This window comes from Corvus hawaiiensis, chromosome 13, assembly GCF_020740725.1.
Source record: "Corvus hawaiiensis isolate bCorHaw1 chromosome 13, bCorHaw1.pri.cur, whole genome shotgun sequence".
Classification (NCBI taxonomy): Eukaryota; Metazoa; Chordata; class Aves; order Passeriformes; family Corvidae; genus Corvus; species Corvus hawaiiensis.
In genome coordinates this window covers 1432609-1458408 of record NC_063225.1, presented here as the reverse complement: position 1 = coordinate 1458408, position 25800 = coordinate 1432609, and the positions used below count along the sequence as shown (strand labels likewise).

The window sequence follows — 25800 nt, the reverse complement described above, 5'->3', positions numbered from 1 at the left end:
AACTTTAACAGGTTTTTCCTTTTTAGACATGCATGTTTGGTTAAATAAATTATCATAGAGCAAGGAATAAAAATGTGTTTGTGTGAGAAGTTGGCCATTCCTGGTCTCCCCTAAACCTCGAGAAACACTTGCTGACAAAGAAAGAAAATGAATTTGTTTCACATTCCTTACATTAACTTCTTATTTTGCTAAACTCATCATTCTGATGAGCTTTTAAAAATGAGTACTTTAGTAGTCTATTTTGTGCATGTATAGTAAAGAATATCTAAGGATTCAGGTGCTTCCAAACAAAACTAATATTTGTTTTAATTTCAATTTAGCACTAAGGAAAGCAATGCCTCTGAGAGCTCTTTTACCAACAGCCAAGTTACTCTCTAATGCCAGTGCCTGACCCATCACCAATAAAACAAACCATCAGTGAGGGGTGGCTGCAACCACACGAGCATTTGGAATATCGGGACTTCCCTTTGCGTCCTTCCCCAACAGAACACAAAAGCAATGGTGTGCTTGCAGTGGCAACAAGGACCAAGTTTGGCTTCTGAAAAAACATGTGGGGAGCACGAAGGAAAAACACAACCAGAAAACCAGCACAGAAAATCCAACACAGGCTGTTGTTCTCAGCAGCTGAAACCACAACTACACAAAATGCCATAAGCCAGTTCCAAGTCATGGGAAGGAGCTGGAAACTTTCTGTGACAGCTTTCTCACACAAGGCTTTCTTAATTTGGTCTCTCTGAAACAATTATCCATCTGCTTCAGAACTGACCACTTATTTAGCTTGGCCACATTAACAATCTATAAGAAATACATCATGCAATGGACCAAAACCAACCCCAAACCCCAGCTCCTCCTTAGTCTACAAGCAGTAAGAAAACACAGTTGGCTTGTAAAAGCAAAACAACAAAAATACTAATGCATTACTTCCCCCTAAACTTTTAGGTAGGCTCAAAAGTTACAACCAGCTATCATCTCTTCTTGAAATAAAACAAAGTCATTTTAACACTTCCAGAATATAAGATACTATGCCACAGCTTGTAACCATTACTGTGTCCAGCACTAAGCACAGAACACAACAGAACTGAACTTCTGCCCGTTTTTGCTTGTACTGTAAACAAGTCTCTGCTTAATAAATAGAAATGGAAGAGTGTGTCCACATGGAAAAAGAACAAGAGTTCAGTTCTCAGATTGAAATTATGTTGGCTTCTGGTTGTGTAAGCTGGAGTCTCTTCCACGGGGTTGCAGTAATGCCACAAGAATTTGTGCATGAATTCAGTCCTTATTCTCCCCAAACTGTCTGCATTATTTATTTACTTAAAGAAAGGCTTCTCAAAAGAGATTTTACAGTCAACAAAATTCTAGGTCTCTTTCATCCTTCCCTGAGTTAAAAATATTCTATCACTGGAACTATTGTGCATAACACTAAAATACCTTCTGTTTCAAGTGAGATCACAGTCCTTTAAATGTAAGACCCTTTTCCCCATTAGATGAGTTCTCTTACTAAGGAAATGCTAATGCTAAAGCCTTGAGTGAATTCAGAAAAAGAAGAATGAAAACATTTTATGAGAATCTTTTACGTTTGTGGCCTGACAGTGAAAGACAAGGATGCACAGTGTCTTACTGCCACAGGATAGAACACAGCCTTGCTGAAAAGAGAATTGAGTCACTGAATTTTCTAAACTTGAGAGTACTAAGCAAAAGAAGATGATTTTGACCTATTTCCCAAAGCAGGCTGTTTGGACTCCTAGGGGTAACCTACAGAAGAGGCAGCTGAGCCAGCTAAGGACTGCCCATAGCAGACATTGAAACAATTTGGACTTCTCTTGCTTCGAACCAGTAACAGGCACGAGTACCTTATTCATGCCTCTGTGTTAGTCTCCTCTTTTAACAACAGTCTCCTGTTTTAAAAGCATCAACACCTTTTCCTGTAGATCTTTGGACATCACTTTAACATTTCCTGTAATCACATAATGCAATTCTTCAAAACAATTGGAAGTTAAGTTTGAGTCACCCAAAACTACGGCAAAAAGGGAGAAGCATCACAAAGCAGAGAAACCAGCCTTTCATTTGTGTAGCCATTCTGACAAGCTATCAGACCAAGAGGGACCATGAAGCAAGCAGCTTTCTGTATACAGCAAAAGTACAGAGGATAGCCAGTTAGTCCTCTCCAGTGCCAGTGAAGGATTGTATCCTGCAGAATGTTACTGACAACTTTATACGTTTTTATCTAAGAATAAAACCTTTGGACTTCCTTGTTGTTGGAAATTGAAAATACCTTTAGATACACTTGGCGAAGAGTTAACATAATTTCTGCTAGTTGTATCTCCTCTTTCCTTGTTCAGAGCCACCAAACACAAATTATAAACTTGGTTTACTTCTCTGTTTTACTCTCCAGTCACAATTCTAATCAGCACTAGGCATGTGTATCTCTGTCACTGGCTGTTTTGCAGCAGATACACTGAGCTGGAGAGGTAAAATTACAAAATTTTCTTTTCAAAGCAACAGCCCCTGATCTATTACAATAAACAAACTTCCATCTCTAAGCAACTGATCTCTTAGCAACAAGAAGCACCTGCATAAAAGATGCTACAGAGAGTGATCACCAGAAAACCTATCCAGACCTTTAAGAGGAGCACATCAGGAGCCAGGATAGCACTCTCCACCGGCAAAAATCCAGAAGTAACAAGAACACACAGGTAAATTTTCAATTCATATTCTAGCAATTTTCTTCAAACAGCATGGGTAGGACATTACATAAATGGGATTTATTTTTGTTTTGAGTGGGAAGCATGTCTTCCGGAGCTGCTTTGATCTGCTACTGTAATTATCTTTGTGTAAATTATATGCTGTCACTATCTAAACACAGAAATCTTTTTTAGTAGAAAATATGCAGGTCTTTGGCCAAATTCCTGGTATTAAAACAACAGTAATATGCTATATATTTTGCAAGTGTTCTACAAAGTTTCTTTTTTAAAAAAATGGCATAACGTTCTTGCAGGATAGCTATCCTAAGAAAGTGTATTCACTTTGTCCAACCTTTCAAGCTCTTTACATTACATCCAAAAATATTAAATAATCTCAGTTTTTATAGCTACAGGCTCCCCAGATTAAATAACTAAACCTGTTCAGTGTTTCTGTGGTATCTGATATAGTTCTTTAGACTCTCAAGTGGATTTTTGTTCATGTGTACCATGACACAGTTAAGGTAGAATACACGGCATGGGACAGACACTGCCAGCTGTTGCTGCACAGCAATGTAGAATTAGTTGGGAAGTGTGTGAATTTTGGACAAACTGACATTTCCAAGCATCACTGACACAGCAGGGAAAAACTGATTGTGAGTGAGGCTAAAAAAGTGAGAATAAAAATTGGGTATAACAAGTCTGGAACTGACCCAGAGAATTTTTTATTCTACCATAGCTAGATCTCTCTCAGTTGGTGCTTACTGTGGAAAAGTGCTGTCTTTCTTCTAGCTGCTCTATATCAGTTAGTTATTATATCTGATTAATAAAGTCATTTGCAAAAAGAATGGTTTGAGAATTGTCATGCGTTCTTAGTCTCATTTTTTCAACCACCAAGATAAACTTTACTTCAGGATTAATTTACATACTTTGATAAAATACTTGATGTTTATAGCCAGAGAAAAAAAAGCCAAAAATTTAATTCGTGTTTCTTAGATAGTTGTCCTCTCTGTGTCAAGTAACTTGTTGCTTAAATTGATCAAGGTATTTGCTAGCAGTAAAAGTACAACAGCAGAAACACAACTATGGTAGAGAGAGCAGCTTTTTATCTGAAAAATTAGAAACAAAACACCTACCCAGTAGTAATAGAAACCAATAGCAGCTACCTACAGAAAACCCTCCTCATACACGGCTGCTTTGCCATAGTCACCAAAAGGAGTCTGATAAAAAGCACTTGAGAGAGATTCCAGTTGTCTACCCATGACTCATTTTCTGGTTAGTTTTGAGTTAATTAGAGCTCATGGTGTTCTAATGAAACTTTGAGGTAGACAGGCAGTAAATTCCAGTCCTGACACCACTGCAGAAGTTTGTACAACCCCACAGCTCTTTCTGATGGCTTACAAGCACTGACACACCTCTTCTGCTTCAGGAGATGGTTTGTTTCACATGAAACCCTTGTAGTGTCCTGTGTGGATGATACCTCTCATGGACGTCGTGGTGGTTCACAGGCAACAAGACCTTTTGTGAAACGTGCTAAAACTGGCAAGTTATTTTTCCAAACCACACACCAGCCACCATACAAAGGCACAAAAAAGAGGCACTGCTCTTACTACAGTAATCCAAACAAATAGTAACATTCAAATGCAGTCCTACATTTATAGAAGATATTTTTAATGTATTTCCTTCCCTGGCCATGGGTTCAGTCCGCACTGGTAATTCCCAGTCACATGCCAGTACTGGGTGGTGCTAACAAAACTGATTGACCAAACTGACCCCAGACAGCAGGAATGTCAACATTTACAACAGTAACTGGAAGTTTGCAGCTCCAAACTTCTCTGCACCTTGGAACTCACGGTACACTTTGAGTAGAAGGGGTGACAAGAAGTCAAGTTCAGTGGACGCTGGAGCAGGTACAGCTGTGGCCACCACCAGCACTGCAACGCTGCAGCAGCATCTTACAAGTGCTGTCAAAGGCAGCTGACAGAACTTAAAATCTCAGAGAAGCAGGCTCTAGGGATAGATCCCATTCAGCTGCGAAACAAGGCAACCCTGTCATAAGAAAACTCACCAAAATTGAAAAGCAGAATTCCAAATAATAGCAGATGCATCAAATGTAACAATCTTTCTTATCCCATGGTACAGACATTTTTTCAACACACAGAATGGTGGCTATGTTCTGCATTTCTGTTTCACTTGCCCTCTGACACAACGGGAGGCTCCTACCTCCTCATTTACTTGTCAAGAGCCCCTTTAGATTGCCAGGATGATCATTACTAAATTCCCACTTTCAAGCTTCTGTTGAAAGCTGTCATCTCTTCCTTCTCTCTTCCTCCTCCTCCTCTAACCTAAAAAACAGATGAAGTTGTAAGTGCTATTTAGATTAGATTTCATAGTAATCAAGTGGTACAGGATTATTCTACAAGGCTATAATAATCATTCAACACTGCTAGAATACATTTCCATAGTAATTAGATGTGATAGACCTCTTCAGCTACACAAATTCCAGCCCACTGACTCAAACTCTAGAAATGACTGGAAAAGGGGTTTATTCCCTCATTTTCACATTTTACCATATTTATCTTCCTTTTGAGATGCAGAGGATTGAGTAAGAAGTATAAACTAGTCCTAAAAAAGGCCGAGTGCTTCAGAAGCAGAGTAATGAAATCACCTAACTGCACATTGGGATTGCAAACCCATCTGTAATGAGAGATGTCTGACAGATGCAAAGGATCAGATCACTAAAACACAGTGAAAAATAATTGATAGAAATAATTAAGTAATAAAACAAGTGAAAAGTAATTAAGAAAAAAGTACTGTGAATTAAAGGCAAAAAAGGTCACAAGAGGAGTGCAACATGAGATCACCACCAAATTGTGATGGAAAACTCTCAGTGACATCCCCATTGCATGCTGAGAGAATTACAGCGTTAGAAGAGACCACAGAAACCAGGGTGGCACTAAATAAATGTGTCATCTGAAGCTTACAGAGTAATTTACCTCTCCCCTTACAAGGAATGATAAACACTCTCGAGTTTAGAAGTCTTCTGATGTGTCCTCAGCTTTAAACCCCACAGCCTTTCAAGAAAACAAGATAATCCCTCTGTCGAGGATGTGACATATGCTGGACACCTGGTGCTAATTATCCACTTCAAATCAATTAAGACCTACTATTTTATTTTCCAGAGGTACTGTGTTCCCTCAGTCTGTATCAACGTTGGCAAACACTGTGGTACAATGGGAGCAGATCTGTAGAACAAAATGGTTTATGTGTAAAATAAGCCTATTTATTTTTCCAAACTGTTTAAACCTAGATAAGCTGCTTCAGATGCTGGTAGTACTGGTCACTAATGCTTGGGAATTTATAACAAGTAGCAGATTTTCTTCTCCCCTGACAGATGAACCAATCCAAAGGAAACAACTCCAGGACACAAGAATGGCTCTTCAAGAGTTTTCAGGCAGTTTTATGAGCTCCTCCTTCTCAAAATTAAGAGAGATTTTCAGCTCCAATTCTATAATATGATTTTATGTATTTACTCTTTTACTGACAGAGTCAGTAAGTACAAAGCTCTAACTGGAATACGAGATGTCGATACAGCTGTCCTTTAGATACATGGGCTTGTCTCGTTACTGTGGACCTTGTCATCATCCCTCATATTACCTTTGGCCAGAAAATGTTAACAGCACCTAGAATTTTCTTCTAGAGCTTTGTAGCCAAGACTCAAAAATCAGTAATCTAAGGGGCCCTCTGCTGGCAGCTGCTTCCCCAGGTGTTGAGATCCATAATTGCTGTCAGGTCAGACAGCCTGGGCACATCCATCTATTCTGTCACAAAAGCACTTTCTTATAGTAAAGTCTCTTTTCCCCCACTAGATAGTGGGATTTTAAAAGCTTTTTTTGCCCCATCCTTCCTCCTCCACGTAAGTAACGATCAGAACCCACAAACCCCTCTGATCTGAGGCACCCCTCAAGCAGCTGCAAGGAAAGGAAAACTGCTTACAGCAGACATGACAAACGAGCAGGACCAGTGACCCCTTCCTTCATGCACAGTGGGCACTCTAACCTGCTTCCACCTCTACCTTTCTCAGTCCATTCAGCGGCTGCTCGCCATCCAAACGGGGCTGGCTGAGCTTCTGTGAGGAGCGACTTCACTTGTGGGCAGTGCTTAAAAAAATGCAGTGGGTAAAAGTAGGATAAGCAGTTCAGCTGAAATATTTCTGAGGTGAATTTTTCATGGCCCAGCTGGCTTTTGCAATGAAAAAAAAGTGGCTCAAAATGCAAGCCCTGCAAGTCTGCTTTGATCATCCTCACTGAAATAAAGCAAAGAACTTCTCGATACATGAAATGTCAACTGTTTAAGAAGCCACTTTGACTAAAAATGAGACTGGTTTAGATCAGTTCTAGAGTATAAAAATGACTCAAACTTAATGCTTTGCCTTTAATACTTTTATCTACCTGATAGCACGATCCAGGATATCAAAATTATAGATTTAACAGTAAGGTGCACCCTGATGTGTTGGACATATGACAAAAAAAGAAAAATTTTCTCTTACTAGAGATTATAAAATTATAAAGCTGGGGCAATCAAGAATCTAAAACCCAGTCTATTGCTATCTGTATATTTTGAAAAAACAGAAACCTGCCTCCATTCCTCTGTCAAACAAAGATAAGCTTTAGCTGTGAGTATTTAAGAGCTGAACAAGATCAAAACTCGGGGTTGATTTTTAGAAAATAAAAGGGGGAGACTCATACTTGCAAAGTACACTGTGCAAACATATCAGCACCTTGAACTCTGCCAGGGCTCGCCCTGCAGATATAATATTCATAGATACATGTTGGGAGGTATGGAATTGGTTCATTTCACAGCACCCAGATGCATAACCAGCTCCACGCTTCTATTCAAGGGGAATATGAGGCAGTGAAACTACTGCATACAGACCAGAATGTCTTGGAGATAAAAAATACCCAGAAAAAACAATGCACATCAGAGCCTATCTGTGGCAATGGGGTACAAAGATGAAGCTTATGCAGATCAAGAGAGAAAGCAACAAAAAAGTGGAACTATACACCGAGTGTGGCTCTTTCCCTCTCTAATGCCCTAAACTCATATTAGTAAAAGGGACTGAAGCTGATAAAATATTTACATATACACAGGGATGCTTTGGTTGTGGCAGTGAACAGCACTCAAGGAAATGTAAACCAATAAATACCATTACATGATAACAATTCTTGTGGTTACTAAACTTTTTCTCACTACATGCAAGACAAGACACCAGCTGGATGTGTCCAGGATGTGACGTGTCCCTGGACTCTCAGAAGAGGTGGGCTGCTCTCTATTGCAGGAGCAGGCATGTTTCTAAAAGGTCACCCAGCAGATTGGTCATTTTGGGTCACAAAAACCCCAGAGGCCTGGCACAGAAAACATCCAAAAGAGAGCATTGCATGCACCTGCAAGGTTTTAAACCACTGCTTACTCCCTTTGCCCTTATTCCCTTCCTACACTCCATACATCTCCTCCTTTGACCACAAACACCAGGATTCTCACTATCTAGAAAGCATCTGCCCCATTCTTGGCTCGGTCTAACATAATTTTAGCACTGAGGGTCACTACAAAGCAAGCTCTCACTATTTCTGCAATGAGACCGAAGCACAAGACAAACAAGAAAGCACTTGCTGAAAGCAAACTGTATCAAAAAGCTTACTGCTAAGTAAATATATCATTCAGCTTTGAAATATTGTTGCAGGAAGAAACAAAGCAAATCTATTCTTAGTTATTGCCAGAGCAGAATTCAGGTGTTTTATTAAGAAAATACTGTGCAGGTTCAAGCAGTAGCTTTCTGTGGTTAAATGAATTCTCACTCATATTCCTTCTCAGGTACAACAACTTCTTATATTTTATGACTTAATTGAAAAACATGCAAAAAAACTTGGAATGAATCCTTCTATTCCCTTTAAGAAACCTGTTGAGTGTCTTTGGGGTTTCCTTCCTGCGCTGAGTGCCGGTTACAGCCTGAGTGAAAATATGGCAACAGACAATCTATGATCCTGTTTGTTATGGCATATGTTACATTTTTCTAAGTACTTAGCAGAAGAACCATAAAGGAATGCGATACATTATAGTACTTTATGTTACACTCAAAGCTTGGCAGTAAAAAAGAGCATGTTTCAAACAAAAACTGGGGTCCTTTATCTGTATCATTGAAAACAACCATAGTTATTCTGGAAATTCAGGAACTCTGGAACTACAGGCATGCAGGAAGGGCACAGCTAAGTAAGAGAGAAAAAAGCTGGCAAGTGAACTCATTCAATACTTCCACACATACTGCAAGTTTAATTTCTTGTGTTTTGATTAGGGATTTGCAAGGAGTAAACCTCAGTGTTGGCCAGCCAAGTCAGTATCAGAGATAAAAGGCCTGTCAGCCAAAATATCCAGAACTATGCCTCAACATCAAGGTCAGAAAACCTCTGTTATTCCCAAGCAAAAAGAGTGTTTGCTTCATGTCTCTTTTGACTTGTGATGAAGCCTGTCCTGGCAAGCACTCCAGGAGTCACCCTCGTTATAAAGCTACATCCTGAGCTGGTTTGCTCATTTGTAGGAACTACGAAGGGGGTGAGAGGTACTGAGCAAAGCTGAACACATCTGAGCTTTAACAGCCTCTGCCTCTCTCCCCCTTTCTCTCTCTCTCTCTCTGTCTCTGAAGCAAAGCAGAATCTCCTGGAAAAGATGGTCCTGGAAACTCTGAATCCGATGCACTACAACATCACCAGCCTGGTACCGGACACGATGCCAGTGGCCACAGTGCCCATACTCATCCTCACGTGCTTTCTTTTTCTAATATGGAATCATGAAGAAACTTCATCAATACCAGGTAAATTAACTTTCACTATAGTGCCACATAAAAGTTTTCAGAGTAATTTTTGTTTGTTTCTCAAATTTAAGTGAGAAAGTAATGCTGAATAATTATTGTATGACAACAAAATTCATCATGAATCAGCTTAAATAATATGGATTTTTAAAAATTCCTGATAAAGGAAATCAGGCTTATTCTAACTTCAGAACTTCCATAACAATCGTGGGTTGGCCGTATGACATTTAGTTTTCATCTTTATTATGTGTGTGCTAGAAAGACATAATACTACTTTGCAAACTCTAGATGTTCACATTTTCATGTGCATTATGAACTACTTTCACACGTTTTACAGTTTAAGTCTTTCTAAATTGCCTTTACTCTAAACAACTGTCTAAGAAGCTATTCAGATCTTAGTAGATTATCAATTTTTTTCTCCATCTTTAGCACTGAAGACTCTCCAGAACAGAAAGACATCGAATTCCCTTCCTCTTCTGTCATGTTTTGGGGGCTTGTTTAGATGTTACTGACTCAACTCCTTTTCCACCAGATGCAATGCCCTGCTGCATGAAGGAGAGCAGTGCACACATCTCTCACAGGAGCTGGAGAGGAGTAACCCTAAACCAGTACAGTGACTCCTGAAATTCTGAGAAAAGACCCTTGCCCAAAAGATCATTTCCTCTCCCTAGGACATAGCTGCTGTCCCTCCACGTGTGAGCAGCAGCTGGGAGCTGCACAGAGCAGCAATGGCCATCGTTTGGTGTAGGTACCACTGAGAGCACTCCAGGCTTCCTCAGCTACTGAGACCTCACCAACACAGCTGCAGCTTCTGAGACAGTTTCAGAGCAGGATTGTTTGTGTGAACTGCCCAGCTCAGACTGTGACTGTCATGGTAAAAAGCTCCTTGCAAAAGGGAGATGCTCCAAGGTGTTTTCTTGTCCATGAGCACTGCTGAGACCAAACCTCTCTTACCCTGTTTCTTAGGGCCAGGATACTGTATGGGAATCGGTCCCCTCATTTCACATGGGAGATTCCTCTGGATGGGAGTAGGGAAGGCCTGCAACTACTACAATAAGACATATGGAGAATTTGTGAGAGTTTGGATCAGCGGTGAAGAAACATTTATAATTAGCAAGTAAATCCTTATTTTCTATGCTTAATAACTTAAAAAGCCTTATCATATCTTTACAACCTCTTTGCTACTTTTTTCTAAAGTAGAATTGAAGTTACCATTTTCAAAAATTTTCCTAACAAAAACTTTTACTTTCTGCTATTCACAGACCTTTTTCTAATCTTGTGTTTGTTTAAGGACTCTGCTATTGAAGTTTTAGTGAATTCTCTCAATATTTTTTTGTGGAAAGGAAAGTACTGTGGCTCAATCCTAAAAATAATTTACCATCTATTTTACTATTCCATTTCATATTAGGATTACATTCAGTTCAGGGATCTAGACTGACTGCAATGTGGGATTAAGTCAAATTTTCACTTTCTATGTTCTTAAATTTCTGCTTAAAGCAGAAGTGAATGCTTGAAGGTTATGGCTCCAATTCAGCAATTTAATTAAGTAAATACAGCATTATAGTATTATGAGTAACTCCACTCCAATTAATGGGATTATTCATAGGCTTCAATTATACACAGTATTAAACATAATGCTAAACTTCAGTCTATCATTTCATTAGCTCCAGTGGATGATTGCTTTCTTCTTACACTAGATTATTATAAGTCATGCCATGAAAAAGAAAAGAAAATAGAGTAGTAACATGTTTACCACATGTAATTGATAAAGAATCAGAACCTTTTTAGTAACAATGTCAATCAATTCATACTTTCATTAAGTAAAAGCTTCTGAGAGGCAGCACAGCAAAGAGAGTTACCACAGAGTTTGCCATGTGGTGCAAGGCAGCTTCATCTCTATTTTAACCTCTGTAGAAAGAGGTAATCATGACAGGGAAACTGTTTACATTCCTACCCTACACAGGTGCTGCAAATATCAACTAATGCAGTCAAATGTTCTGATAATGCCATGAATGCTTTGAAAATGTTACAAACTCTTATTCCTGTCTTTCCCTGTCTGAGCTACCAATTCATCAGAAACAAACCAGGACTGCTGCTAAACGATGCCAGATTTATACTCAGTACATTGCTCTTCTTCAGGCATTTTTTGCTTTAAATCATTGACTGTACACAGAATATAAGTATTTAACTTTTTTTGAAAGCAAGAATGTAGAATAAAATTTTCAGTGGATCCTAAATTCACAGCAAAACTAAGCACAACCTGGCTTCTGTATAAGAAAACCAATGTCATCCTTTTTTCGCCAATGTCATCTGAACTTTTAGCATCAAATCTAATACTGTGGTGCTACTGTGCAGAGAGAGGGACTTGCAGTCTTGGTTACAACAGCTGAAGTCTTTTGGAGGGCTTCATTAAATCATTTCATAGGAAAACCTGCTTATGCAAGGTCCCTTGACAAAACCCTTCCTTAAAGCACTATGCTGTGTCTCCTGCATAGAGACACGTGGGATGGGAGGAATTAAAATGAGCCTGCTGCACCTTTTCCTTTCTGGGGACAGCTGTCAGAATTCAACACCATCTTTTCACTTTCAGGGAAATACAGATGGTGTGCCCTGACATAGGAAAAAAATTTCATTGTTAACTTTACCTCAGGTAAAAGCTAAACTATAAAAACCAGAAAACTATAAAACCCAGAATATTTGCAGTCAATAGCAAAAATCACATTTATATTGCCTGACTGAAAAATGAATTAAACCCATGTAACAAGCCTGAGGTTTGGCCCACAGACTATACTACATGGTAAAGAAAGAAGCATAGTGCTTCATTTCCATCTTTGTTCTGATTTTCTCTCTTTTGGTTGAATTCTGTTTGATCAGGTTTTTATCACATCCACATTTCTGAAATGCTGGCTCCCTCTAAAGGAAATGATATCTTAAAGCAAGAATGCTGCCTGCCAGCACCTGGAAATTAACCTTACTGAATGTAAAAAGAATTATGCATAGCATGGATTTCCCTCACTTGTCTATTTAAGAATATTTATTATTTATCCCGCGCATACTATCATATCATGATGATGCATATTTAAGTGATGGACGTGTATTTATGCTTTCAGTATGTGTCTGGGAATGACCAAAGAGCTACAAAAGTATAAATACTATTGACTATACAAAAATAAAACTAATTAAACACACATCAAATATTTTACCTCATCCTCTGAAATGTCTGACATCGGTCACTGACAGAGTATATCATATATATCTACACATTTCCATGTATACACACTAATCAGTTCAAAATCCTTTGTTAACCATTTGCATTTTAAATGAAAAATAGTTTAAATCTGAACAGAAGAAACTATTGCTCTAATATAAATTCTGAAGGCATTGATCATCAAGATTTTTAATTACATAAAAGGAACAACATTTCATGCTAAGCATTGTACTTCCTGCTAAATAAAGAATGCAAGTCAGCACTTGGGAGCAACTGCAGAATGTCAGAATACAAATGCTGTATTCAGTCCTTGAAACAGTTTTTTATTTGGGGCTTTTTCCTCCTTCCTTTCCCAGATCCTCAAGTGTGTTCCACGTAATGAAGCACTGGCATTACGTGTCTCGGTTTGGGAGCAAGCTGGGACTGCAGTGCATTGGCATGTATGAGAATGGGATCATATTTAACAACAACCCAGCACACTGGAAGGAAATCCGGCCCTTTTTCACCAAAGGTAACTCCGTGTGCACTGACACCCTGCACCACTGTGACACACACACCCCCAAATCTTCTCTGAAATGCTGCTGGGTTTGTCTGAACCCCTATACTTTCCTTTCAAAGGATGATAAACCAGTTCAGCTCCAGGATGGTTTTATCCCAGGCACTGACACAGTCACGTTTGCCCTTTTATTGGCACTGTTATCACCAGCTGCAGCGTTACAGGAGGTACCAAACTAACGGAGCTCTCGTTCCTTTTGCACGACCGTTGCAGCTCTGTCGGGCCCCGGGCTGGTGCGGATGATCGCCATCTGTGTGGAGTCAACCATCGCCCACCTGGACACGCTCCAGGAAGTGAGGACGGAGCTGGGGAACATCAACGTGCTCAACCTCATGAGGCGGATCATGCTCGACACATCCAACAAGCTCTTCCTTGGGGTCCCTCTGGATGGTACTGACACCTTCTGTTTTCTGCCTTGGGATGGGTCTGAAGCACATATCCAAGGAAAATTCATTGATGCCACTCAGCGGTTTTGTCTCAAAAACCAGAGCAAGAACAGACTCTTGTGTCACCATATAATGAATTAAAATCTATTTATTATCATGTTAGTTATGAAAAAGAGTTTTATATGACCAAGAGTATACTTTAGCTTGTCACCCACCTTAATGAATTGTACCATTTAAAGAGATTTTTATGCACCAATTTGGTACAATTCTGATATTATATTATATTCATGCAAGAATCTGAAATCTTTCTACCAAACTAGATGATTGCTCCAAAAAATTAACTTAAAAATTTATGTCTTCTTCAATTTCTTCAGGCTCAAACCCTATGACAGAAATAATATTATCAGGGTGTCTAAACTGCCCCATTTCAGTGTTCTGCAAGTGTTCTGCTCTCCTGTGGCAGACCCTTTGGCTCTGGCTGACACACCTCTGCGCCCTTGTAGCAAGTTACCAGGAGTTTCTACAGAGATGGAGACCGTTTTTACAGTGTGCTACAAGTGCTACCTACCAGTTGCTCATCAGATTCCCACTAACTTAGCCGAGTAGGGAATACGACCTTTTTCTGAAGGATTTTTGTCACTTGACTATTGACTTTTTTTTTTCTTTTCAGAAAATGCCATTGTGCTTAAGATTCAAAACTACTTTGATGCCTGGCAAGCACTGTTATTAAAGCCTGACATATTTTTTAAGATCTCTTGGCTGTGCAAGAAGTACGAAGACGCGGTGTGAGTACCAACCGCTCTCCAAAGCGTTTGCGCGGGATTCTTCCTTTCTGAGGAGGAGCCTTTCCCTTGATGCTTCCCTTCTCCTTTTCAAACTGAGCTGTGACCCTTGCAAAGGTGGCTGCTGAAGTCCCCTGTCCACAGGGCCAGGACAGGACCAGATTTGCCTCTGGTGGTACAAGTAGCTGAATTCCTGGGCCACTTTAAGGCTTTGTCTGTGCACCCCCAATTTATTCACCAAAGTAGCAGTTCATGCACACTCAAATGTGAAACCAAACTGAGATTGCTGGTTCATTTGCTTTGTAGTTTTATTATGGCACTGATTACTGCTTTATCCTGTGATGCTAATAAACCACTCTGGCCCAGTTATTACCAGAAAGCCCCTGCAGGCAAATATTGATATTTCAAAAGCAGCCCCATAAAAAAGGACTTAATAATAAATTTTTACTGCAAAGAGAAAAAGAAAAAATTATGGACTTAAAGCAATGCAAAGAACGACCACAGGATATGAAGGCATCTAATATTCTTCTGATAAAACTTGCAAAAAAAGACCACTTGCTATTTCTAATACATAAAATATTTATAAATACTGAGATCTTTATGGGGATTGAAGTTTTAAATGCATTTACCCTACAAACACAGTCAAATTATCAATCTCAACAGTAAAAAAAACCGCATTTGAAAAACCTGAAGATTTAATTCAAAAGCTTTTCAAAATACCTTTTTAAAAGAATTGCCTTCAAATCTGTAATTAACTGAAAATCCCCCCAAAATTTATAACAACATTTGAAAGTTGCTGTTTCCACCACTGAAACACAAACTGTTAACACAGTATTATTATTTAAATATGAAAAATTTAGATCAGCTCTACCTCAAGAAACAATTTTTCTAACACTTGTCTACATTTTTCTAAAAATCATCCCTTATATTCTCTAAATTCATTTTACTCATTAATAAAATACAAGGAAAAAACCAAATTTTTTGGAAATGGTAACAAATCTTTTAAAACTCTATTCTTTAATAGTGTATATAGACACCTTTTTTTCCTCTTCAGTCTATTCTATAAAAAGAGAACAAGATTTCATCCCAGACTGACTAGCAATTAGTTAAGAATAATAAGAAAATATACCTTGCCTTAATATTACGACTTTTGCAGAGAACCATACAACCATTCTTAGGAATACTTAATTTCTGCCATTCTTAGATGCTTTTCTTGGTATAACTTGTACTTCTAGCCATACCCAAGTGCAGATATTTATCAATATGTTGGATTTCATCTGTTTTCAGCAAGGATCTTAAAGGAGCAATGGAAACCTTAATAGAACAGAAACGACAGAAGCTTTCCACCGTTGAAAAGCTGGACGAACACATGGATTTTGCATCCCAGCTGATTTTTGCACAGGTATAGGGAATTTACTCAAAATATGGCTAATTGTGCTTTTTCTGACATTCTGCTGAACACAGGCTTTGCAATTTAAACTTCACATCCCTCTGTAGGTCATGTCATCATAAAGGGATGCTGATGTTGGTGCTGTGGAGTCCCTGGCAGTGGCTCAAATAGGAATACTCATATTTCAGGGTCAGGTGCTTTTCATATTTATTTCATGGCTTAAACAACATCCCTAAAATTCTTGCATCTATCCCTGAGTGTCCTTCAGTCTTTCCCTAATCTCTGTATTTCATTTAACACACTGCCTTTTGTTTGCAAAGGTTTCAAATGCTATATAAATCCTATCCTGTGGAATCTCTGACAGCTCACAAACTCCGTGAGGAAGTGCAGGAAGCTAACAAGAATCCGAGCTAAGAGCACACATTCCTGCTTCTCTGTAAGACAATACACACCCACCAGAACATGAGCTTTCTATTCTTCTCTGAAAGACAAAAAATAAATGCTATTTAGCCTAAGATAGACTGTCAAGAACTGGTGCAGTCCATTTCGTTGGCATCAGAGGTCAGCAGTCAATATTTTCTCCAAAATTTCCGATTTTTCATTTTCAGAACAGGGGGGATCTGACTGCTGAGAACGTGAACCAGTGTGTGCTGGAGATGATGATTGCAGCTCCCGACACCCTGTCTGTGACTCTCTTCTTTATGCTAATCCTGATTGCAGAGCACCCCACAGTGGAAGAGGAGATGATGAGAGAAATTGAAACAGTTGTGGGTAAGCAGGAGCTGCAAAGTCAGCAATGTGGGAATATGATGTTGCTTCAGCAGAGATCTAATTTCATTTATGCAAACCTGAAAATTTTAAGCAATTTCTCCAGAAAATGTTTGCTGTAAAACATATGAACTATTATTATATGTAAAAATCATATTCAAGAGCAAATTAAAAAAAAAAAAAAAAAAGATGGGCAATTTGCAAACTAAAACAGGAATCATCAGAATTGATAATCTATTAGAAAGAATGTAGTATAGTCTCTCCTCAGCAACCACAGTGCAAATCAGCATTCACCTCAAGTTTCATTGAAATTATTTTCCATTTACCTTGAAATAGCAAAAGGGGGCACTTGTTTCAAATACTTCTAATCACCAACATTTCTCTGTGACAAAATACAGAACTTCTCTAAGTTTCACTATGACTGTAGGGGGGGAAAGACTAGACAAAATTAAAATTATATTCTACTGTCATCCATTTTGATCTCAAATTGGCCTCCTCTAAGTACTAATTACTAACTATTCAAAGCACAATCAAGATGTTCCAAATTTGTATTCTTCCCCTTCTCTAGACTTCATCCAAAGCCTGACACTGAACCAATATAGAATCTAATTTCATCCACTCTTATTTAAGATTTACTTCTGGTCTGTTAAACACTGGAAAATGTATCACAAGTCTTTCACTCTTTATCTAAGGTACTTTTAACAATCCTTATTTTACTGTCCTCATGAAAGTACTCACTTGTTCATTTTCCCTATTTCTTTCTGAAGCCTTACCCTCCAAGGCAGTAGAACGTTGTCTTTTCCTTAAGGAAATGCCCAGCCAGGGTGGCAAACTGCCTTTTGCCTGGCAAACCTGCCATAGCAGCAGGGAGCCTGCAGCCCCTGAACTCTCTGGGGCTTGAAAGCAGCAGAGAGGCTCCCACTGGCAGCACAGCACAGCACTGGCACTGCTGCTGGAAGCTCCTCATCCCAGCTGGAAGAGTCAGACCCCAGCAGGGCCGGGAGGGACACAAAGCCAAACCCAACCACATGGGGAAAATTTAAGGTCCCTGCAGAGTTATCTCCTCCCTGCAGCCCGTCCCCAGATTCCGTTTGCTGTCAGCTCTTGGAAGATTTATTTGTTGTGCCTTGCTGCTCTCTCGTGCAAAAGCCAGGGAAGGACTCCCAGTTTTGCTGACAAGAACAGACTCGGTGTATTAAGAAAAAGGTGGGAAGACTGTTAATTAATAAACTAGGGTTTATGCTGATGAACAACATACCAGATTTCCTCAGTAAGATAGGCTACATAAAATTCCTTAGAAGCTCTTGGATCCTTCCTATAACTTCAGAACCTGAAAATTTTCCCAAAATGTTCTGATATTTGTATAACGAAGCTATTAAATTCCTAATCAACTAATGTCTTCACCATCTGCTTTACTCCACAAGGGGACAGAGACATTCAAAGTGATGACATGCCACACTTAAAGGTCGTGGAGAATTTTATTTATGAGAGCATGAGATACCAGCCAGTCGTGGACCTGATCATGAGGAAAGCGCTGCAGGATGATGTCATTGACGGCTACCCCGTGAAAAAGGGCACAAATATTATCCTCAATATCGGCCGCATGCATAAGCTCGAATTCTTCCCAAAGCCAAACGAGTTTTCTCTTGAAAATTTTGAGAAAAATGTAAGTTTTCCATCTTATTTCTTATGGAAATTTGGATATTATTTGTTGCTAATGTCTTTTCCTCTGACTTTGCTCAAGAACTCTGTGACCATAGGACTGTTTTCCCTTTGTCTAAGTGCCTAGTTAGCTATACAACCTGCTTATTACTGTTATTATTATTATTATTAGAGCTGGGCAGATATTTTCCTGTCAAGCTGCCTTTTAAATAAAAAAATAATTATAATATAGAAAACAGTTTTCCCAGACATAATAATTTTGATGAAGAATCTCTGATTAAATTTGTCAGATACACATGGTTGCCATTATATCCCCTGACACTGGACAAAAAAAAAGAGGCTTTAGGGGGTAGAGTCACAAGAGCAGCCAACACCGAGCTGAGGCTGCCTGAGGGTTCTCTGGAGAGGTGAAGCAGTGCAGTAACTTCCAATAGAATGAGGATCTAGTACCCACGTTATTTTTAATTTTTTAAAATTATTATTCCAAAATAAAAATATTTTATAGACCACAATGAAAGTTTTAAGTTCTAACTAACTTAACACTGGAGATGTTGAGTAACTAAGTTCCTGTTCAGCTCTGAATTTCAATTGAAGTTACATTCTAACTACCAGAAGAACTATAATCCAAAGCAATATGTGAACTTTCTTTTCCTGCTTGTAATCCCCTACTACTCAAATCATCCTTCAGATTATTTACTTAGACCTCTGCTCTTCTGAATTCTGAGGAAACAATTGGTTTTGTGAAACTGTATTTGCTCAGCAGTAATAATCTGGAGAGATTAAAACTGAACTGATATGTTAGCAGCTGTGCACATAAACATCCACAGCAGCAACTTCAGCTTTGAAGAATTAAACAGCCTAATTGATACACCAACAATGGACTCATCAGAAAAACACCTGAAGAAACAGCTAAGGAAAAAAAACCAACAACCCAGAGATAGGAGTGTTCAAGCCAGAAAAACACCTTTAAGGTTTACCTACTTCTTCTGAAAAAAGCTAAGGGCACACCATGTATGCCACACACAAAAATGAGCATTCATCCACCTGGTTAATATTTCTAAACTGCTGTTTGGTCACCCAGAGCAAACTCTGCACACAGCATTAAAAACAACAGCTCAAAAAAAAGTCTGAGGAGAAAACTCAAGAAGAGAGCAAGCAATTATCAGAATTTTGAGTCTCTGTGAACAGATTCCATTTTGCCACCCGTTATTTACATTCCAAGCATTTCTACCAAAAATGGATATCTCGCTTAATTTATGAGTACATTTTGCTACTAAAAATATTTCCCCTTGACCAAATATTTAACCACACATTTTCTATCTGACCTGATGCATTCTGTTTGCCACATAATTATTCTGGCAGGCACAATTTTCCTCCATTTCTCTAAGAGAATAGCAATCCACAGCATTATTTATGATAAGATGCCATTGTTAGAATCTAAACATTTTTCCATTTTCCCAGGCTGTGCATTTGCCATTGTGCTGTACTGCCAGCTGCTGTACTTGCTCTGTGTTATAAACACTTGTATTTACATACCATTTTTCAAAAACAGCTCAGTTTATTTGAAAAAAAAATTTGACAGAAAACACTTCTCTTCCTCTGAAAATAAGAAAAAAGGGACACTTTTTTTCCAAATGATTTGATATAAAGCAACATTTTCTGCCTATTCTTGTTAAATAGAAACTCAGAACACTGTTAATATCCTGCTTTTTTAAAAGGAAGTTACACAGATGAAGAAAAATAATTTATTTATTACCAGACTTTCTTTTTAACTGATCTATTCAATGGTAATAAAAGTAGCAGAAACTGGCTGTTCATTCTTCAGTAGTTCTGGGAGTCCTGCACTTGGTATTTCAGCTGACAGGACAGAATGCAATGATTTTATAAGTGTTATCTCTCAATTAAGTATCAACATTTTTAACATTTAATTTTATGACAAATTAGCTCTCAGAAACATTAGCTTTATCATTACAAATGGAGCAGGTGTACAGCTTAGTGATTACCTTTAGACAAGGCATCAGCCTGCATTTCAGGTATTTATGAGCTTTATAATAAACTTTTTCTGAAAAACTTTTTAAATGGACTTTAACGCATTTGATGAGCAGAAGCTTCTCTCCATTTCACAGCTTGTGGTAAAATCCCTGTAGTCCCCAGGACAAACAGACAAATAAACAGAATTCAACTGCTTGACTGAACAATCCCTGCTGCCTCAGTCCATGCTTCTGTCAGTGGCTGTGGCTGGGCCTGACTCGGGTGGGATTTCCAGCGTGAAATGAGTAATTGCTCCTAAAAGATTATTTCCACCGGTTTTTCAGAATATATCTACTACCCATTTCCATCACAATTTTCACTACTTTTATGGAGAAAAATCTGTCTCTGAGTTTATCCCTCACGTTGTTCTCTGCAGGTTCCTTCACGCTATTTCCAACCATTTGGCTTCGGCCCCCGGAGCTGTGTGGGGAAGTTTATTGCCATGGTAATGATGAAGGCAATCCTAGTGACTCTTCTGAGGCGGTGCAGAGTACAGACAATGAAAGGAAGAGGCCTGAACAACATCCAGAAGAACAATGACTTATCCATGCACCCCATAGAAAGGCAGCCTCTGCTGGAGATGGTTTTTACACCCAGAAGAAACGTGAACGAGAATCAGGGTGATAGAATGGATCAGCACTAAAGTTACAGGGTTTTCTCAGCCACTAAGAAATACTCATCATTCCCAGTTAAACATGTAAAGTTAAACATTTTGCTGCCCCTAAATGACTACAGCTTCAGGTGACAACTTGTTCTGCCTGTACAGCAGAGCCTCAGGCCACAGTTGGAAAGACTGAAAGTGCAGAATAGTCCGGTTGTAGGTGATGCCATGCTCCACAATTCCTGATTACTTTTTAAAACCACAGATTTCAGATAAAGTGATGTCTTGCCTTTCAAACACTGCCAGTTCAGGGGTTTGAGGGTCAACAAAAGAACATACATGATGTATATTTAGTTCCAGGACTACACGAGTCCCTTTTCCCCCCACCTCCCCAAAGATGGACCAAGGAGCTTTTGACTACTGCAAAAGCTCCAATTACTTGTTTTCAAAACAGCTGAACGAATAACATTAGTTCAAGACTAAGAAACAATTTAAAATATTTCAGACATCTATAAGTTGTAAAGAAATGTTTGAACAAGAAGTCACTCAAACATTTCTCTTTACCATGTTTTGCTGTCCTACTGAACAGATACCAAAGATTTACGGTGTCCCATAGATTTTACCAATAGTAGTAATTTTCAGAGTACAAGGTAATAATGGCCACTGAGACAACTGTTCTATGTTTAACCCAGTGTCCTGCTGCAGGGGATCTGTAAACACCTCAGCAAAGGCCAGGTGAGAATGAGGGAATGAACATGAAACACTGCCCCCAGTATTACGTGGGTGGGGTAACTCTCAGCCTGCCCCACCTCCTCACCTCATTGACTGTAGAAATTTCCCACCTCACCTCCGTTTGGTGAAGAAGGTCAAATTCCCTCTAAGCTGCCTAAGATGTGCCAAATCTTTTTTTGACCGGGTTTTAGTTGCTCAAGCCTCCTTCAGAGAGCAAGATTTGGAGTTGCTGCCCATGTTCCCACACCACAGCAGGAGAGAGTGTCCCTCCCTAATTATCCAAACAACTCTTGCTGCTTCTCCTGTAAGAGCTCTGGGGCTGTGTCCCGCTCTCAAGCATCTTGCCCCATGCCCACTGATGGAGAGGGTTCTGTAGCTTGAGAAACATTGCCACAAGAGGCAGATTTCACTGGATAAATGCTCAGAGCTTTGCAGTGACAAAGAGGAGTTGTGCAGTAACAAGGAGATTTCTAGAAAATGTTTTTCAAAGTATTTTGCAACACAGGTTTTTATTTTAACTGTAAACCAGGCTGAGGTTTATACTTAATCCTTAGCAGGAAAAAGTGACAACTACCCAACATTTCTGTTCAGAATTGACCCATCTTGAAATCTGTACAATCTGGACGTTGATATCTCTACTAGCCTAATGAGGAGTTACTAGCTTGGTCAAGAAGAAAAAGATCTTCCTGGCTTAATGACAACATTCCTTGACAGAGACTTTCCATTTTCATTAAGCTTGAGTTTTCATACTGTGTAACACAAAGAAAGGGATTTTCCGGATAAAGTGCCTTGATAAAGACAACCAACCAATGTACAGTGGGCTTTATGTTAACCTTTTCCTTCCAAGCCATTTAAACTATAATAGAAGGCAAGAAAAAAAAAGGGGAGGGAAGAGAAAAATTGTCTTTACTTGGAAAATATAATTTTAATTAATTAATATCTATTCCTTCAGACCACTGATCTCAGGCACAAGTCCAGCAGCAAAAGAGCTATCCAGTAGCACAGAAAAACTGCAGAAACCCAACAAATAATCATGTGCCCCACCCAAAGGTAATGAATTACCCTGGGAATAGTGACAAAGAAGAGGAGCTGCATATTTAAGGTAATTCTCAGAACAACATAATTTTCTGCAGTAATTAAAGGGGGAAAAAAATCAAACTTGAAAGCAGAAGAATTTATTGCAGGTAGGTTACTTATAAAACTTTCTCCATAACATTTACATTATACCAAAAATTACATTAGTGAAGTGCAATCCTGCACCACCTGTACATACATACAGATAGAAATAGGATTTAATGGTAAGACTCAATGGTCTTTTCCAAATTGAAGGATTCCATGTTTCTAGAACGTCTATTTTTTAAGTCATGAAGTGACACAGTGGTATGAATCTGTGGAATATCTAATGTAACCTCTGCTTCTACATTCTTTGTACCCTTTAAAATAGGAAATTGTTAGAGCAGTTGGGAGAAGCAAAAACAAGAAACAAACCCAACCATGTTTAAAGCCTTTTTACTCATTCTGTATCATAAAACACATCGGGGTACTTCAGTGGGCAAGCATCTCTTATTTGCATAAGAACTCTGAAAAGAAATCCCCAGAGGGTTTTTTTTCTAGGGAATAAATTACTATTTTATACACAGGATACATATCTTTGCTTATTTCACACACAAAACCAATTTTGTAGTGATAATTCACTCTCTGATTTTCCCACCTCAGAATTATAGGCCTCCTCCAAGTAAAATTTTTCACAAACTTGAAATTAATAAATTATCACTCAAATTTTGAAGTAATTTTATGAAATCAAACAGACGAAAAATGCATGCTGCTCTGATTTCTTGAATGTATTATATATTGTTGAATTTGTAGGCTGGAACTTCAGAAACATGATTACCATAATTATTCTATGGACAAAATAAAGCAGTATCATTTTTTACTCTTTGTCAGCAAGGCAACGGAGTGACTTCCCATTGTGTTTGAAGTGCATTCTTTCTGATATGTTTTGAACACAGCATTTCTGGTCCTCTGGTTTCTACAGGATTTCGTTTTGTCCACGTTTGGACAGCAGAGCTGTAATTAATCCGAGCTCTCAGCTCATCTGAGTCCCGTTCTCCCTGACTTTATTCCGGCTGTTCCTCAGTGGTCTATTTGCATGAATATTTGCACTGCCAGGTCCATTTCCCCATCCCATAATCTCCCATGTGCTTGAGAGCTGCAGCTGGGGAAGCAGCATTTCCACACTTGCCATGTGGATAGGAACAGTTTCAACCTCTCCACTGTACAGAACAGAGCTCTGATTTCAAGCAGTGTTTTACTACTGGGTACTGTAAAAACTCACGTGGCTTTTCAAACCCCAGCAAGCCCACGGCCATCAGGTGGCTGCTCCATTAATGCTCCATGCATGGACACACCACAAACCTGTGTTTTATACATCACTGTGATTATGGGCTGCTCACAGCACATGGATGTGGATGTTGCTAGAAAATAAAATGAACGCCAAATAAAAGTTGTATGCAAAAGAGTTTAAAGTCATGTTTCATCATGTTTTCCCAATCTGAGAGTCACAAGAGAGTATTAAAAGGTGTATGAGTGTGTCTGCATGCGTGAACTGATTATTAATGAAATCTGGGATGTTCTAAAATCAAAATTACCACTGATTTTAGAGGATATATTATTGCCAAGCTATTTTTATAGTACTAAGAAAGCATAATTAAAATAATTTAAATTCATACAAGACTATTTGCCTAGGAATGCCCTTTATGAAAGCTTTAAAAGAAGGGAGAAGAGGTAGGTTTTGATGGTTCTTAACATAACAGATATTTGTGAATACAACCAAAAAGGTTGGCTTAATGATACAGATAAAGGACTCACCTATCAGTGAGGAAAGTATCTAAAGTAATTAAAAAAAATGAAACAAAGAAAATAACTAAGTTGACTTTACAGTTCAAAGTAAATTTCATCTCAGTTTCTACTCATAGCAAGATAGCATGACAAATTCCATTTGTATCCAATGCCTAATTTATTTCACTCTCAACTAAAAGCTTTCAGAATGAAGAACCTTACATCTGGCCAAGTGACAGAGAACTGGAAGGTAGTAAATGGCACGCTAAAAAAATTTTTTTAAAAATCCCAGGAACTCTTTAACATAGCTGCAAATAAATTTTTCAGGCAGTAACATGATCTTGAGATGGTCCCAGTGAAAATATTTATCCTAGATTTTTAAAAGCTTTATTAGTAATTTTTAAATATTAATAAACAATTTTCATTTTATATATTGTTCATTTTCTATATGCTCCAATACAATCCAGCGTTATAGCCGCAGTTAAATTCAATTCTAAGCTCAAAAAAAATTCCAGTTGACAGTTTCCAGCAGAAAGGAATACATTACTGTTTGATAGAGGAAAATCGTTCAGAATTTGGGCCAAATCTGCTTGAAATAAATTCTTCTGTAATTTAAAACTGGAATTTGCTCCTGACATACAACTTTAAACAGGCAGTTAGCCAAGGCTTAAGAGGTTAGGGCTGTGAGGTGATGTTGTGCTGAGCCCTACCTGCTGGTATTGTAAGCCTTAAACTTTATGATGTCTATTTATAAAAGCACTGGGTTGGCATGTTGTTATAATTGTGCCTTTCTCAAAAGCAGATCTTGAATTTTACAGTCTAGGCAAGCAGTGGATTCCACCACAAATCTGCTCTCCTGTAGCACTCCTTCCCTTCAGATACACCAATGAATTAAAAAGGAGCCGCAGTCACTCCCAAAACCCCCACTGCTTCCATAAACGGAGATGATGTTACCCTCTCCACGGTTTTGCTACCACCTCTTTGGTTGCAGATAACTTTATTTAGGTACAGCTACTGCCGAGGATCTCGGAATGAACCTCCGACAGGGCCCAGCAGATGGCGAATTTCTCCTGCCACAAGCCCAGCTCAGGTTTGGCCAGGTCCATGCTGATGGACGAGAGCTAAAAGCCAAGAGATTCCTGGTCTCTCTCAGTCATTAAACACTGCTTTAGGTGGATGTGGAGTCATTCTGGAGTCATTCAAAGTGTAGAAATGGAGAGAAAACCAGACCATGGACAGAATTTACGGGCAATAAGTTATTCCACTTATTTATTGCTCCATTTTTTTATTATTCCAATTAGCGCTG

At 38.8% G+C, this 25800-nt stretch overlaps 1 protein-coding gene across 2 annotated transcripts; it reads left to right on the top strand.

Annotated features, from left to right (window-relative positions):
* Positions 1 to 2392: 2392 nt before the first annotated feature.
* Positions 2393 to 24174, top strand: LOC125332913 (aromatase). Of its 2 annotated transcripts, XM_048318310.1 has the most exons (10): positions 2393 to 2693; positions 9376 to 9543; positions 10507 to 10657; positions 13105 to 13259; positions 13518 to 13694; positions 14361 to 14475; positions 15760 to 15874; positions 16471 to 16633; positions 18055 to 18296; positions 20700 to 24174. In XM_048318310.1, exons 2-10 carry the CDS (start codon positions 9399 to 9401, stop codon positions 20964 to 20966), a joined length of 1530 nt encoding a protein of 509 aa, XP_048174267.1. In that variant the 5' UTR covers positions 2393 to 2693; positions 9376 to 9398; the 3' UTR covers positions 20967 to 24174. The 2 variants fall into 2 exon arrangements, with proteins under 2 accessions (XP_048174267.1, XP_048174266.1); XM_048318309.1 differs by lacking the exon at positions 2393 to 2693 and having other exon boundaries at positions 9357 to 9543.
* The last annotated feature ends 1626 nt before the right edge of the window (positions 24175 to 25800 follow it).

Bases quoted from the DNA above. Each gene is read 5' to 3' on its own strand.
- LOC125332913 (XM_048318310.1), top strand. From the start codon at position 9,399: ATGGTCCTGGAAACTCTGAATCCGATGCACTACAACATCACCAGCCTG. The intron at 10,658-13,104 runs GTAAATCCTTAT...TTCCTTTCCCAG, and splicing joins GAAACATTTATAATTAGCAA to ATCCTCAAGTGTGTTCCACG. The intron at 13,695-14,360 runs GTACTGACACCT...TTTTCTTTTCAG, and splicing joins CCTTGGGGTCCCTCTGGATG to AAAATGCCATTGTGCTTAAG.